Source organism: Dendronephthya gigantea, unplaced genomic scaffold, assembly GCF_004324835.1.
Source record: "Dendronephthya gigantea isolate DGI-Jeju-01 unplaced genomic scaffold, DenGig_1.0 000059F, whole genome shotgun sequence".
Taxonomy (NCBI): domain Eukaryota; kingdom Metazoa; phylum Cnidaria; class Anthozoa; order Malacalcyonacea; family Nephtheidae; genus Dendronephthya; species Dendronephthya gigantea.
The window spans coordinates 172,501-189,974 of record NW_021163069.1 but is presented as its reverse complement, the minus strand read 5'-3'; the positions used below and the strand labels follow the sequence as shown (position 1 = coordinate 189,974).

The following is a 17,474-nucleotide window of genomic DNA, read 5'->3' as shown; positions in this document are numbered from 1 at the left end:
TTTTCAGTGGCTTTGACAATGAGACCAAAGGTATCTTATTGCAAAATTTGCCTGGAGAATTTCTTCGTAAATGCCTGTTTAGAAAATATACTAAACCGACTCAGCCAGATAAAGTTACATTCACCTCACCTCATTCAATAACATTTCTCTTTGACGATGGATTGTGCCTTTCGTACAACTTAACCGATAAAGACATGATCCAGCACGACATTCGATACTTCGATACTAAGAATGAGCACTCAACAAAGGGCCTCGTGAAGAAATTTACTTTTTCTCATGGTGGAAAAATAATCGCTATGCACCAAGGATCTGAGCTCATTTTATTTAAAGGTGGAGAGTTTCTTTGCTCAGTTTTTAATGTCAAAGAAGAATGTGAACACATTTTTCCTTGTCTAACATTTTCAACTGATGATTCTTTACTTCTATTTTCCGTCCAAAAAGGTGGTGATGACCAGTCTTTCTACGTATGGGATGTGACGAATAGCGTTTTGTCTGATCCTTTAAGCCTTCCATATACGATGCATATAGAAAGTGTTTGTTTTTCTTCAAATAGGACCAAGTTGTATTTCTGTAACGCATTGTCTGTTATGGTACTAGATTATCCTCCAAAGCTCTCTGCTAGATCTTTTAACTTTTTGGATGTGCCTAACGTGCATCACATAGCACAACGTAAATGTAATTACTGCACCGTCTCGTCTGACGACAAGCTATTGGCTTGTTGCATTGGAAATGAGATTCTGATCCATCCCGTCAATGGTCCGAGTTGCTTTTGGAATGTGCCACTCAATCACTTAGGTAGAATTGAATATTGCAGTTTTTTGCGAGGGAATCGCTATCTGATATCTTACGGTATCGATGATGTTGTGTTTTTGTTTGATCTATCTGTGTGGAAATCCATCGCATACGTGAAGCTAGAATCGATTATCAGCATGGCGATGTCTCCAGACGAGGACAAAATTGTTTGCCTTGAATCTTCTGGTCAGATGAGATTGGTTTATTTCAGCGGTCTGAAATCAGGGTTACCTCTGAATTTTGATTTACCTAGAAATTTTCAGTTGGAAGAGAAAGAATGCCACACACAAGGAAGGCAATATTCTTCATCAATAGTTCAAACACCACTCCAGGAAGATAGAATAACAAGTGATAGAGATAGTGATAGTGATAGTGATAGTTATATCATAAGTTTGTTTGGCGTTACTCTTAGCAGTGATGACGAAGATGAATCAGAAGAATAGATGTAGCTAAAATGGATACGACTTCGTAAAATCAAGATTGTCTGAATTGTCTTCAAATTTCAATAAGGTTGCCCTCGGATGTTCGTATAAGCAGAAGAGTAGTTATTTGCAAAACTGAGGAAAGATGTCTTGTTTATTATATCATTTTCCTATTATAGCAATTCTGGTATACTAGCTAGCAGTAACGAAGGCGAATCTGTGGATAGATTTCACTTTTTTTGCCACAGCGCTGTTCGTCAAAACCATAGGTTATTATAACCGCCTGCACAATTGCCCAAAGAAATGTCTGCGGTGGAGGTAGAACATACATAGGCACAAATTCTGAGAATATACAATGATTTTTCAAAACAGAACAAATCAAATAATTTTTCACGATCGAGACCCTTTTTCAGTAGTTATATATAAGTTATAAATATATGTGTACATTTATGTAGTCATTGCTGTGTATTCGGACAAAATTGATTTAAAAATTCTAATTTTTCTCTCATGTTTTTATTCTATGCATCTCGGCATTCTTTTTCTGCTTTTGTCTTTGATACTGAATTGTGAGATCCGTCACTCCAGGACTTTCTCTGTCTCATTGAAAAAGCGACTTGCATGAATGTTAATTAATTTTGTTGATGCAGACGTAAAGGAAGGAAACGACTTTCCGAAAACAATTGCAATGTAGCGAGGCAAGCAGCGATTGTTTGTGTACATGCCTCGCTAATCTTAATCGCTTTTTGATCAATTTGGTTGTTTTGGGATTTTTTATCCAATGTTAATACCTATACTCCTTCTCTAAATTCATTCAAACTGCGTAATTCGAGAATATATTGTTTAGAATCTAAAACTCATTCACACCAAATGTATATGATACAGAAGACGCAGCGTCTAATAATAGTATTTTTTTAACGAATGTGAGGTGGAAATAATACATACCCCGTAAAAGAGCACTCCACTGGTAATAGCGCCAAGTGCATGAAATAGAGATTAAGATTTATCGGTTACATTCGACAAAATTGCCAGGTTGACGAAATTATTGTACATTAAATCAAAGCATGTATGGGGTATTTTAACCGCTTTATTTCATTTGTGTTAGTTGTGTTTTTTATGTTGTGTGAGTGTGTGATTGAGTTTCGGATTTGTGATTGAGTTGTGATTGAGTTACAAATGCGTGTGTTGAAACTGAGAAATTATGGAAATATTGTATTTTAGCAATCTTAGTATAAGTCTATAAAAAATTAAAATATAGGTACTATAAACACGTTCAGACAGAATTTTCTCGACAAAAAAATACCAAAGGAACAATTAACCCGTCAATAACTATGAACTTGTTTGTTAAAATTAGCTATATGCATGAAGCGACGTTAAAAGGGAGCAATCGGTGAAAATGCATGCAAGTTTTGAGATTTAAGTTCAGGATGTGTGTACACAAAGAGCTAGCTCTTCATAATACTTAATATTAAACGCATATTACTTGGCTTCACAACAACTAAAAACAAGGAACAGTCCTTCATCTTCTAGTAATTTTTCATCTTAGACATTATTTGTGCATGTTGTCCAAAAAATCTAATTTCTGCTTGCTAATTTCAATGGAAAATTTGTAATGTCATCATTTGTGATGAGATAAAAACCGACGGTGAAAATCGTTAGAATGGAATGTAATTTTTGCTGCGATTTTATGTCCGATTTTCTTCTTTTGATAGATGTAAACGAGTGAATAAGTTAGTGATATTCAAGTAAGACGTCTTATACCTTAGAGCATTCGTAACTAATTACTCGTTCACATGTATCAAAAGGAGAAAATCGCAGCAAAAATCGCAAGTATTTAATCGAGCGTAGCTCGTGTCACACTTGTGACTGAATTTGCGTCTCGTGCATCAGGGACTAAAAATGCTTACAAGACAAACACATGAAAATGCATGATTGGCTTGTATGTGCTTCTCGTAATATTTAACTGTAAAATACGCATTAATCTGCCCAAAATAATTTGCCAAAAATTGGTACGATATTTCGAAGTGGTCAAATATGTTGAGATAAATACCTCGAAAATCAAGCAAATTAAGTATTGTAAAATAGAAAGATTATCATGTCAATTTTTGCTTTAATACGATTACACACAAATATTATTCCCCATAGCTTATTATTGATATCCACAATCATGACTGTAGCAATTAGTGAAATTATTACATTTATGTAGTGACTGATTTTTTATGCACCATTTACGAACAGACAAGTGTACAATTTATATGGCAAAAGGTGAATAAATTCAGCGACATCTTTTGACATGACTTTTATGTTTCATTTTTTAACAAAGTGTGTTTTTTGGAACATGGATTTGTGACGTCATTTAAAAGAGTTAAAATCTTCGTAAACATGTAGTTTAAAATATTAACATATTCCAATTTAAAGATTGCTGTCGATCCGATTTTTTTTTTAAATATCTGCACATGCAGTTGAACACTTCCGAACTCAATGGCGAAAAATTCGCAACATTAAAGCAATGCACGAAGAATAATTTGTCGGGTTCAATACATAAAATACATACTTTAAAGCCTTCCTAAGAAGTGAAATTTGCAAACTGTGCTTTAAGCGATTTTAATCGAAGGATGATTGCGCGATGTCGGCATGGCTGTTTGTGGGCATCCGTTAGAGGCATATGTCTCCCGAAAAGTGCGATGATGTGCATCGAGGTAAAAGCGCTGAGTCCTTTAGATGTACAAAAATTGAAAATGTTTCCAAATCATTGGCTAAAACACAGTTTGTTTTTTTATCTTTTTATTTATTCATTTATAATTATATTTATCCAGGATTTGAAGTACGTGTTTATAAACACTAAGTTATTATTACCGGATACTGCTAAGAGAATGTTTCTGAATGTAACTTTTATTTAAGGATGGGCTGATAATGATTTTATGGAGAAAAGCCGCGTGTTATTGCCTGAATTGCAATGCCAGTCATTAGAAAGATGGAGCTTTATGAAGGAAATACAAATTGCTGTTTACAAGTTGGAAAAATGTTGCTTGAATCGATTCCATTAGATTTGAATGGACGACTTGCGCTTTAGACTAATTTTCAACTGAAGTAACAAAGGAAAAATAAATGAAAACAGCTAGAAAGAGCATACTCAAATTAGTGCAGATACAAAGTTTGGCTGCAAAATGTTGTAAAATACGGAAAATATAGCCATGCGAAGTTGGCATATTTTGTATACTTTTACATTACGTGTGGAAATGTGTATAACTAATTTAGTTACAGTACTGTCCATGGGCATACTCTTTGATTGTTGCAGTAAATATTACCATGCTAACCCTGATTGCTGTTGCCCCGTCACATGAAGGCTTCGGTCATATGGATGTGGTGAAGCCGCTCGCGTTCGCAACCGTCATAGGAGGAACGGTTTTAAATTTATGCTTACTTTTGTGCTTACGTATAAAATATTTCATAATTTCTCCGAGGCTATCCAAAAGGTTCCATATTAAAATATGTCATTACTCACTAAATATAATTCAATTTTTATTAAAATGCTACTGAAGGACAAGCATTTGTCACAAAATACGTGACTTGACCTAAATTAAACGTAAAGGCTCCAAAACTCAAGAACATAGGAACGAGCCCAAATATTTTCACGAAATGTATGTACCATGTAGAAGAACAGCAAGCTAATCTTCAATTCATAATTTTGACAATGTGTTTTTCAGGCAGGTCGGGTGATTATGCTATATATTTTTTTATTAAACTTGCCTATAATTCGAAAAAATATGTTAAATATATAACTTGCAGCAGTAGTTTTGTTTTGTGGTATCACCCAAAGTTTTTAGTTCTCATAATGCTTGCAACTGTAAATTGGGCAAATAGTCGAATACTTCTCCAGCGTTAGCTAGACGGATCTGTTTTGACTCAGAATCCAAGTGCAAAAATAAACATGTGATGCTAAGGCCTGATTTCCCACTTCAACCGTATCGTAAGGTGACTGTAGCGTACGTATTCCTTTGTTTATTCGAAGTCAATAATCCTTCTATCCAAGTGCCCAAGAAAATGATATACGCTGCGTGTCGCTACGAGCCTGCGATACCGTTGAAGTGGAAAACAGCCTTAAAACCTATGCTTGTACCCCTGCTGAAACTGATAAACCTATGCTTGTACCCCTCGTATATTTTGGGCTGACTACGCCATAACGGTACACTGAAAATTCTATCTTTTCCCAGTAAATACCAGTTTTCCTCCAAGAAATTCTGAAGCCTGGCAACGCTACTGGTTGTTATAATGCCCTTATTACACAACCAGATAGAAGTCGATTACATATAACGGTTATATATACTCGCTATATATAACGTATATATTATGCAGTTTGAAAGTCTACATAGAATAACTAAGAATTGAATTCGAAGCTATGCAAAGAATTCGAAGATTTTCCCACCCCGCAATGACCACAGCACAAGTGAGCATCACGAATTCAAGGTCTTGTTTACCGGTAAAGCTCTGAAATATATTGCCATTGGCTGTATTAGATCAGTCACCAGCAATAGTTAGGTGTAAAAGTATAACCATGTGCTACAACGGACGATCGTTGTGCGTAGACGGAGAAGATTTAGACTAAAATCCAAATTCAAAAGAACGATAGAATGTCATGGTCATAACTCATACGATCGATTGTTAAAGAAGTAAACGCGGGTAGGTAATATACCAATCAGATATGTTCTGGTATCCCTTGACATTGCCTTTCATGGTTAATCAGTTACAATCTTGAATATGTCTTCAAGTTGTAATGTGATTTGTATACAGCTAATTCAATTAAGGTTGTTCTCTGAGCGAACCTTGTAATCCCTTCAATTCAGAAACTTGCCTTGCACGTAGCATGAGTATATTTCTATCGTGAAGCTTCTTGGATATTCTTGCGCTGCCAAATTTCCAACTATACAAGTCTAAATTTATCATGATCCCTTGAGCACTCAGAGTTTAACGTTTATATGGTTTTGGAAGGACAACGTTAATTGAATCAACTGTATATAGCAAGCGGAATTATAGCATAGTGCTTACGACGTTACGTGCATCCGAGCGTAGCCAGGCCTCGTTTAGCATACAACGTCGAAGTTTATCTCTCTAATATCTTGAAGTATTTTAAGTGTCAGGTTTATAGAATTTTATTTGTATTTTTGCAAACCCATACGCATCCTAACCATTAGACTGTCGAATAATTACTCATGATAGGTCGTGAGTGCAGTTTAAAATCAGTCTAAGCATGACGAGAGCGTTCTGGTTTATTTTAATTTCTGTATTTCATCGTATAATATATGGTCTTACTGTCTCTATCTATAATATTGTATATAGAGTATATAGAGAGATATAATCAGGGTGTCAGTGTGTGTATATAAGATTGTGTCGTGGGTGCAAAGGGCCTTTGCTAACTTTTAGGGGTTATTGCCCTTAATGCATTCCTATTTTATCAGATGAAACCAAAAGAATATTCTGGCCTCCATATATAATCTTGGGAGCCAGTCGTGCACTGGTGCATTGCTGTTGTGCATATATTCAGTAAGATCCTATTATATTTAAAGTGATGCAAATTTCAAGCTGGGAATGAATTGTCCACCCACTTATCGATGGCGACGCTACTTAGTTACGATACTTGTAGAAAATATTCGGTTGAATATTTGATATTTAAGTTGTTGCATTGCATTATAGCCACAGCTAAAAGAAAATAATAGCGATCAAAAATCACTCAGCGTCGTCAGCGAAATTGACGAACTTCATCGCATTGGGAAAAACATCTTTGCGTCTTTTTAAGCTTCTAAAATGTGATGTAAATAAAGCTAGAGCCTTTACGAGGCATATCTGATGTGAGCATTTGCCGATGACGTTGACTGTAAACGAAACGTTAACTGTAAGGTACTTAATATCAAGGATGCGCTAAAAATGGTTCGCAGCAATGACAGCATTGCAAATAGGACAAGCATTTGACCATTAAAACAGCGTGGTTATCCATGTCAAAATATTTGACATCATAACCAAAGCATGCAAGGTTATATTGTTTAATGTTTGTTATGAGGGGCAAACATGCTGGAAACTTTACATAGTATGTATTATTTTCCAATAATCCTTTGAGAGGCATTTGCGGCGATTTCAGAGGCCTATGTATATTTCGAAATTTTCTCTTTGCTCGATTATTACTTATTGCTCATAACTGTTATTTAGTTATTTAGGAATATAAAAAATGATAACCCATTTGCAACTTTTTTCCGACAAAAGCTTCCAGTGCATGCACGCCTCAGCTCTAGCTCATTCAACACAAAACTATAGCGATAAAGTTTACACCAAAGTGGTGCCTTATTACACAAGAATGGTGTTTATTTAACGACGTTTGGCGTAAATTTACGCCGAAGAAGATTAACTTTAGCTATATCCTTAACCGGTACCGTGTTGAGAAAACACAATATTGGTGTAATAATACACCTCGAAGGGTAAATTTGAACTTTGTGGGTATAATATACTGATTTACACCAAAATTGTGGGTATTTACACTTATTCGGTGTTTGCTGGACACTTCGAAATTTAAAGTGTTTTGACTTATGAGGAGGTTTTGAAAATTCCTAGATCACATTCTATACTATGTAAAGTTTCCAGCATGTTTGGCGCTCATATACAAACATTAAACGATATAACCATGCTTTGGTTATGATGTCAAATATTTTGACATGGATAACCACGCTGTTTTAATGGTCAAATGCTTGTCCTATGTAAAATTTCCAGCATGTTTGGCGCTCATATAAAAAACATTAAACAATATAACCATGTAATAATTTTCTTGTATGATTGCATGGCGACTTTAGTAATTATAATAACTTGTAGGTACACCACGTAAGTAAATTAAATATAACCATGCTTTAGTTATGATGTCAAATATTTTGACATGGATAACCACGCTGTTTTATTGGTCAAATGCTTGTCCTATGTAAAGTTTCCAGCATGTTTGGTACTCATATACAAACATTAAACAATATAACCATGCTTTGGTTATGATGTCAAATATTTTGATATGGATAACAACACTGTTTTAATGGTCAAATGCTTGCCCTATGTAAAGTTTCCAGCATGTTTGGCGCTCATATACAAACATTAAACGATATAACCATGCTTTGGTTATGATGTCAATATTTTGACATGGATAACCACGCTGTTTTAATGGTCAAATGCTTGTCCAATGTAAAGCCGGTTTCCAGCATGTTTGGCACTTGTATTGCTTGTAAATTTGAGCTAACTAAAAAATATTCAAAATTAAAGACTAATTACGGAAAAATTATTGGTGCGGCTAAAGCCCAGCGAGCCACCCTGCTCCGCGTTTCTTGGCTATTAATACTAAATGCGTCTAAAATTACCTATATTTAAAAATGAGTTATACAAGTCTATATCATGGACTAATGGACTACGTCTGTACAACATTCTGTCCTGCAGAAATAATTATATAATCTATCTTTATTCAATCTCGTTTCCTTTTCCCTAACGTTTTTTTATTTATTTTGGCAACAATTCATAAGGCCGGTGATTCGGGTCGATCAAATCTTTAATCATCAGTATACATGCTTTGTTTCTGCGTTCTTCCAGGGATTCCAATTTACTCTGCTCTTTAATTTGCTACTAAAATCCTTATATCCAGTATGTCCATATACAATATTAAGAGCCCTTCTCTGAACTCTTTCTATACTGCCATTTGCTTCTTGGTAAGTCCACCACTCCAGATATCAAGGACAGATCGAATTATGTTGTTAAACAGTAACCATGCATGGAGGTTTAAGCTACTAATACCGGATATTACCGAGTACAATGTTATTGAATACAAGTTTTGCTAGCATAGTGGTTAATATTTAAAGGAGATAATCACCGCAGTCATTTCAATTCGATTATTTGATAAAGAGTGTTAACTTAATTAATAATTTAGACAGTATAATGTTTACCAAAGAAATTAAAACAATCAAGTCACATGACATGTATTATCCTTACAAACCCTTATGGGATTTTTATTGATGATTTTTATTGGTGATTACAATGAAAACATATAAAATCTGTAAACTATAAAATGGCACCCACTAAAGTAAAGTGAACGGGTAAAAAGAAAGGGCACTGTTACGTATAATTATAGCGATTTTTGTGAACCGGCTTATAGATTTTTTTCCGACTCATGCTTCAAACTTTTTGCGTTCGACGAAGGAGAACGCTTCCTAATCGTGACGTCACGGCTGGATGCTATGTCATTTCGAGATTTTTGGATGTAACATTTGCCTCGGTTTCGTGTTTTTGCGTATGCTCTGATTTCCGGTTTTTGTGCCGTGTCCTAATTTCACGTGCTTTCCGTATTTTGGGATAATACGCTGTTGCTTAGGACCGCGGGCATCTGGCTTTCATATTCGCTTGTTTATTAAGAAGTTGTAGGAATTGTACACTCGATTATTTTGATTTGAAGTGTCTGCAATATGACTGATAATTCTCATCAAAGCATCAGGAAGCTATCTTCCGTTGGATTAACCATGCGATATCCGGAATTTTATTTGCTCATAAAGTAAACAAACCGCGTTTACTTCTTGAAGATTCACAGCAGACTTTAATTCGCATTGCCTTAAGGATTTAGATCCACATCAAGATATCTATAGCCGACCACCGAACGCACTTGCTAATCTTTGATTACTTCTAGTAATTAAGAATTATTCTCTGGATTGCGGTATATTTTGGGGTAATATTACGATATTTTAAAGGAATACTAGTCAAAAACGATAATTGAACCATGGTTTCCCAATTTAAACTGTATACAAATCAAAAATGCCTTTCATGCAAAATTCCGCCTAGTGGAAACAGCCTTACCAAGTGGAAAAGATAAGGCCATTTAATCCCCGATTAACGCATGCGCTGGACAATCCATACATTAATTCGTATACTCACACGCATAACTATTTCGCGTCTACCGATTTAACACGCCGACTTCATGAGATATATCGTAATCACCTCTTTTTATTTGGTGAATAATTGGATTATCAGTAAGTCCTATCAATTCGAAAGTCTTCTATGACAATAATCTTTTAAAACACCAACGTTTTGGAGGAACTATTAGGCCCTAGCTGCGACAGATTCGCCCGGCAGATTCAAGGTGAAATTTTTATCAATCCATGCAGGTAATACCAACTTATCATAATTATTAATCGATGCTCAAGGCAAGTTTAGAAAGTTTGCCTTCAGAGTGATGGTATAGATCTAATAATAGATTGTTGTTTTCGCCACTGTTATATAATAAACTGGCAATAAGCGACGTGTTGATGTGTATGACAGTCGGTATGTTAGCTTCCGGCATAGCTGGTGTAGACGTTTATGCATTATTTAAAGTATGTGCCGATTGCCGCGAAGGTGTAATAGAAAATGTTGGCAATAAATGTTAGCTCGACAATTTATGGTTATTGTACAACCAAAGTAACGTTTAAGCGCGCTTGGCCTGATGCGATGTCGTTTACAGCTGAATTTTAAACTCACGCAAGTTGGTACATACGGCGTATTTTTTCAACGAATCAATTTAGCCGTTTGTGAGAATTATATAGCGCAATGGATAATGTTCTACTGTTATATATCGTGAGATATTGCCATATACCTGAAAATGTCTATTATTTTCGTAAGTTAAAGAAATACTGCTTCAGAATTGGAATTAATTCTCTGTTAACTTACATCGGAATTCTACTTTCGATATGTAACAAGACGCAGCCTCGTACCCAGGCGCTTTATTGGAAAACATAAAGGTTGCATTCAGCGTAATATAGAGATCTGTGGCTGAGATGTGCGAGCGCGCAGGGGTGCTTGGGGAGGACGCGACAAATGAAGCGCCTGGCAGAATATGCAACAAATATGGCGCCGGCGGACGATTTATTCATATATTTCATAGATGCAAATGAGCAAATTGCCGTCCACCCTATCCACCGGGCGGTACATTTGGGAAAGATTTTGTGCAAAAATTATCACTGCGTTGTATTATTCATCATTTTCGAATATTAAGGCGCAAACAGTTATTTACGAGCGCTGAAAGAAGAGTATCTACTCGAATATGCAATGATTTACATCAGATTTAGGTTGCACATTTCTTCCATCTGTTTGACTTCTTTATTAATTTGGTTTTCTTGGGAATCTGTTATTTTAACACCTCCAGAAACACTAAGAATTTTGACTTTGACCTGGTACGTTTTTGTCAATGCTGAGTTTAATTTGAATCTATGTTTGTTAAGCTCATTAGCCAGTTCAATGTTTCCATCATCTAATGCAGTAATAGCAGCAGTTGATTCTGTTCATCTAAGCCATTTTCCATTACATTAAGTTCATTCTGCATTACAGAAATATTATCATTCTGCATTACAGAAATATTATGGTTTACTACCATGTGGTTTCATTAACAAATTAGTGTAAATAACTGTATTAAATGTTAAGAAAAATTAACTATTGAAACCTATGTAGAGAGTAATTCATTAATATTCCTTTATAACACCAACACTCTTTGGTATACTGTACTGTACATGAAATTAATTCAACTGATGTACCACAAAGCAAACAATAGACTTAATTCATCCCTACAGCAATATACTTATATACATCACACAATGTAGATGAAGGTTGTGTACAGTATTCCAAGAAATTACTATAATACATGTATAAATTATATTGTTCCATAGTCCTATTTACTACATTATACTCTCAAAAGAAGATACATATTTTCACATCCAACAACTATTTTCTTTTTTGTAGAATGTGGGAAAATTTCTTTAATTCCCCGAGTCAAAGTATTCTTTTTATTATCAGAATGCCATGTAAACTCATTAATAATGTCTGTTTTTCATGGACATTGGAGTCTTCACAATAGTCCAACAACCTTTCTAATTCAGAGCATAAATTTGGTGATTTATATCTTCCACTACCTATGAAAAGCACAAATATGTATAATTTATGAATAACAGCCCCAATCTCTGACAATTGAGTCTTGATATATAATATGTACTTATGTTTATTCTTAAATTCACACAAACTCCAAGCATTCGGGTTAAAGCATGTTTCCCTGCTGTGAAATGATTCTTTTCCTCCCTCTTTCTGTGGGGTGCTCGTAACAATCTGACCTGGAGTTTGTTATTGTATATTACTAGTAACACGCATATAAATTGCAACTTGATAGCATATTTGATATAGAATGAAAATAAAATGTATTATTGTTTAATTAATATCAATAGAGGAAATATTTAAATCCCAAGGCAACTAAGGCTAAGCAGTAAGCACTGACCTCTAACACTCAATTCTTCGATACCAAACGTATACCTTTCCTCCTCCAAGCTTGATGATACTTTTGTAAGGAAATTAAGATGAATTTAAATAGTGTTAAATACTGCGCGACTGCATAGTAACACAGAGGAGTTAGGAGTATACCCATACACTATTTACGAAACGAGATTTGTCAAAATAGTCGTATTAAAATAAAAAATTCAGTATAAAGCTACCTTCAAATGATAGTTCTTGAAACGATCGTTCCAAATCATCCATAATTTTGGTCGCAGGTTCAATTCTTCTTCAAAATATATCTACATATTGTAGATTTCACGCATTTCTCACTTTTTGCAAAAATGGGAGCCGGAAATCTGCATATTCTGCCAGGCGCTTCGTTCTCCCGTCGCGTCCTCCCCAAGCACCCCTGCGCGCCGCACATCTCAGCCACAGATCTCTATATTACGCTGAATGCAACCTTTATGTTTTCCAATAAAGCGCCTGGGTACGAGGCTGGCTTCTGAACATAAACAATACAGTTCATATTCGCATTTAGACGCCTTGCGAACCTATATGTTCCATCGCGAAATTCAGAAGCACATCGTACTTTAAAAAGTATAGAAGTTCAATTGTTCAAAAATGTAAATAAACCGCATGATACATTCGCTTTGTCTTACACTTTGCTTTTGGCATTCGCGCTTATATATATTATATCTTCAATCCTGTGCAAACTACGACGAGTCAAAGCGCCCATACACGACCACATCATCTTGTTAAACGGCGAAATAGCAGCGATATTACTAAAATAGGACCAGAATCTACATGTATTAAATATATTCTTACCCCAATTCAGTCTAAACTTAATCGAAAAGCATGAAAAGAACGGTTTATTTGTTCCTCTTGGAGGAATTGCCGTATCATGCGAGCGAAATCGAATCGCGCATCGGAAAATTAGCCAAAGCTGTGCACCACAACTCTTGGGAGACAAGACTGGGACATAGATAAATCCAATCACATACACATTTTAAATACTAGAATGTTTCGCGCCATTACAGACTTGCGACGACGAAAAATAATAAAGAAAAAAATAAAAAAAACAAAAACAAAACAAAACAAAACCGAGGCGAATTTTCAACTCCGTCGCTGACGCCGAGTAATAACCGGTTGAATGGCTTCGAATAAAAACATTTTGACACATCATTTTTTTCGTAACAGCCATTTGTTTATGAGCTGCACTTTTTCACATTTTTGAGCATATACATGTCTATAATTGTTCAAAGCGGTGCAGAATATTCTTAGGAAAAACTAAATGTCCTTAAAATACCAATTTTCGCCGAACGACGACATACGACCCACATAAATTGAATAAAATGTGGTTTACATCCAACAGCGACCAGTAGGAGATTTCTGGCAACGCTTAATTTGAAACACTAAGAAATCATGCATGCATACACGCGGATTATCCGGCAAGCTACAAGATTAATAGGAATAGTTTACAGTAAATTTATACCAAGAGGAAGGTAAATACTTCAATTACATTTACCAAGTAAAAAGACATCAGAACAATATTCGACCGTGTCAGGTCTATACTGGAGAGCTTTATATTGATTACTTATACGGCTCCCGCTAAGTTCTCTACGCGATTTAAAAAGCAATATATCATGCAGTCAGTTTTCGACTGATTTTTTTAGGTCGCGAACTCGTCCTGTTAAGGGACTAAGACTAGTTTGTTCGGTTCCGTGGTTTTCTTTAAGACTGGTTCTAAGGTCGCCCGGTACCGTGTAAAACAGTTATTTGCTTAAGCGAATAATCATTTTATTGCTTTCGCGGGGATTATACGGGCTATTCAAGGACTGTGAGGAACGTGGCATGGGTTTTAGGGGATATATTCATCGCAGCGAAACTTTTTCAACCTGTTGATTTTCCCGTGGAATATTGCTACATCTCAGTAAATTTACATATCACGCTTCACGTCTACCGTATAAAAGTGAGCATGGACAACATTTTAAGGTCATTGTTTAACATTTCGTCGCGGCCTGAATATCGTTCCTTCACCCTCCCTCCCTCAACTAACCCATTTCGCGCTTCCACTTTCTAATTAATTACACTTGGGCGTTTTTTAGCTCCCCACCTTTTCTGTGCTATGCATGATAATAAAAAATGTAGCCATATTCTTGCATGTAATTTGCTACATTTGTTTTCATTATTAAACATTGCCATTTATTTATCCAAACGAGAGTACTGTTATGATTCTATATAATGCGGTCCTCGCGCAGAAAACGGAGCTCATCCGGCCGATCATTGCCGCCAGAGTATTAGTCTTCATTTATTTATGTTACGATATGGGCTGCACCGCGCAAGCGATAAATGGAGCCTAATAGTAATATATGAACCGTTCATAGATGTAAATTTTTTATTTTTTACCGAGAGAAAGGTAAATCTTCCAATTATATTCGTCGGTGTCAGGTCTATACTAGAGAGCTCTATAGTTTCACTATAAATACGGTAATACGGCTCCGATTCCATCTCCAGAAATTCAAGTGATTACCAACACGCAGGATTTCGCAATCAAAGATGGCCGCCTTGTTATAATAAAATTATACAGGGTGTCCCAAAAAAATGTCCCCTCTATTGAAATCAAGCCTTTGTTAGAATCTTATAATTGCCTTAATATTACGATAAACCCAATTGAAAGCAAGACGCTTTAATTGAATGCCTCAACCTAATAACTATACTATTTACACACTACTGCCTTGATCATGCATTTAAATTCCAACATTTCCATAGGGGGGATTTTTTTGGGACACGGCTGTCTAAGGCACGAGACAAATTTGAAATTAGAGCAACTTCCATTTTACATATTGCAGAAACTCGGTACTGTTATGACAATTCCCAATAATGTAATTTCAGCAACACGTTATGACACGCTTGTTGACTTTTGAGAACGTTTGAAAATGACGAATTTTTATCTCATTGGCTGTTTTTGTTCTCGCTGTTGTGACAGCCAATCAGATTACAAACTCGTCATTTTCAAACGTTCTTAAAAGTCAACAGCGCGGGTCCAGCATCGGCCCATTCCAAAAAAAGTAAAATAACAAAAACTTTTCGCATTTTCTCGCTTCCATAACTTATTACTCCGGCGTCAGCGACGGAGTTGAAAATTCGCCTCGGTTTTGTTTTGTTTTTGTTTTTTTTTTTATTGTTTTTTTTATTATTTTTCGTCGTCGCAAGTCTGTAATGGCGCGAAACATTCTAGTATTTAAAATGTGTATGTGATTGGATTTATCTATGTCCCAGTCTTGTCTCCCAAGAGTTGTGGTGCACAGCTTTGGCTAATTTTCCGATGCGCGATTCGATTTCGCTCGCATGATACGGCAATTCCTTCAAGAGGAACAAATAAACCGTTCTTTTCATGCTTTTCGATTAAGTTTAGACTGAATTGGGGTAAGAATTTATTTAATACGTGTAGATTCTGGTCCTATTTTAGTAATATCGCTGCTATTTCGCCGTTTAACAAGATGATGTGGTCGTGTATGGGCGCTTTGACTCGTCGTAGTTTGCACAGGATTGAAGATTTAATATAACTATATAAGCGCGAATTCCAAAGGCAAAGTGTAAGACAAAGCGAATGTATCATACCGTTTATTTACATTCTTGAACGATTTAACTTCTATACTTTTTAAAGTACGATGTGCTTCTGAATTTCGCGATCGAACATTTAGGTTCGCAAGGCATCTAAATGCGAATATGAACTGTATTGTTTATGTTCAGAAGCTCTATATTGAAGACTGGCACGTGCGCCGGAGTTAACGCCAGAACAGGCGTCTTGTTTTAATTATTAAAATATAGTCAGTGTATAGTAAAACTATCGCAGATTTTATTTCTTTTGTTATTTTAGCTTAGTTTTAGGGATAAATTGAAGTATTTTCGGATTCTTTGCACGTGTCCATGTGAATATTGTGATTGAAGTTGCCTACATTAGGATCTTATACTATATAATAGCTATACCTACATTGCTATGTCAGACACGCAAGTCGTCCGTTGTAAGTAACAGGATTTAAGTATGTTAGCATGTAAATAAATGACATATGTGTGAATTTCATCAAAGTGTACATTTTTAAATCAAATAAAACCATTCGCCATTGGGCTGCCTATGGTTAGTTCGACATATAATTTCGGGTACGCTTCATAAAAATGTCTTTAAAATAGCTGATTCAGTTACTAAATTAGTAAATAAAGGTAAAGAGTTGACAGTTTCTTGTCAAAACATGCCTCTTGTGCGAAATATCTGTAAAATAACAGTTTAATTTCGATTGTTTGATGATAAGATAATTTACCAGCATTTTCTACCATTATCCACAAAAATTTACCCGCATTTTCTACCATTATCCGCAAGAATTTACCAGCATTTTCTACCATTATCCGCAAGAATTTACCCGCATTTTCTACCATTATCCGCAAGAATTTACCCGCATTATATACAATTATCCGCAAGAATCTATCCGCATCCGCCTATCCGCACCCGCGTTTTCTACCATACCAAATTTAACCGTATATTGAAATTTATTTGGAGGGTTTCGATCAATCAGAAACGAGAATACAGTATGAAATCAATGTATAATAATAATAATAATCCGCATAACAACTGAGACTGATCCGCGGAAATATATCACGAAAACTCTGTTTGCTTTCTGCTAAAAATTAAAACTTTTTTTTGTCTCTTAAAGAATCTATTGGCGGTCGAAAAATATTACGCATAACATACCCACACAATGGGAAATAAACAGAGCGCTGAGAGGTAAGTCATTCGTATATACAAAATATCATTATTTGTATTGTTTATAAATAATCACACTATTGCTGTCTATTTTCAGCTGCTGACGTGCTCAGCGTCCAATGTTAATTTTTTTATCGAACTTGCATTCAAAAAACGATTATTGGACTCTCTCGTGCCCAACCTTGGCGCGCCAGCAACTTGAACCCAAA

The 17,474-nt window shown here is 35.6% G+C and overlaps 1 protein-coding gene across 2 annotated transcripts in view; it reads left to right on the top strand.

Moving 5' to 3' along the window:
- Positions 1–17,474, top strand: part of LOC114530010 — a 31,542-nt gene that overhangs the window by 4,234 nt on the left and 9,834 nt on the right. Inside the window, exons 1-2 of one of the 2 annotated variants that reach the window (XM_028551576.1) lie at positions 10,178–10,378; positions 17,216–17,286. The exons of the other annotated variant lie outside the window; for it this stretch is intronic. Of the exons in view, the coding sequence (XP_028407377.1) occupies positions 17,261–17,286 (26 nt within the window). The 5' untranslated portion in view covers positions 10,178–10,378; positions 17,216–17,260. Of the gene's footprint in view, positions 1–10,177; positions 10,379–17,215; positions 17,287–17,474 lie in introns of those variants that run through there. 2 annotated transcript variants of the gene reach the window in all.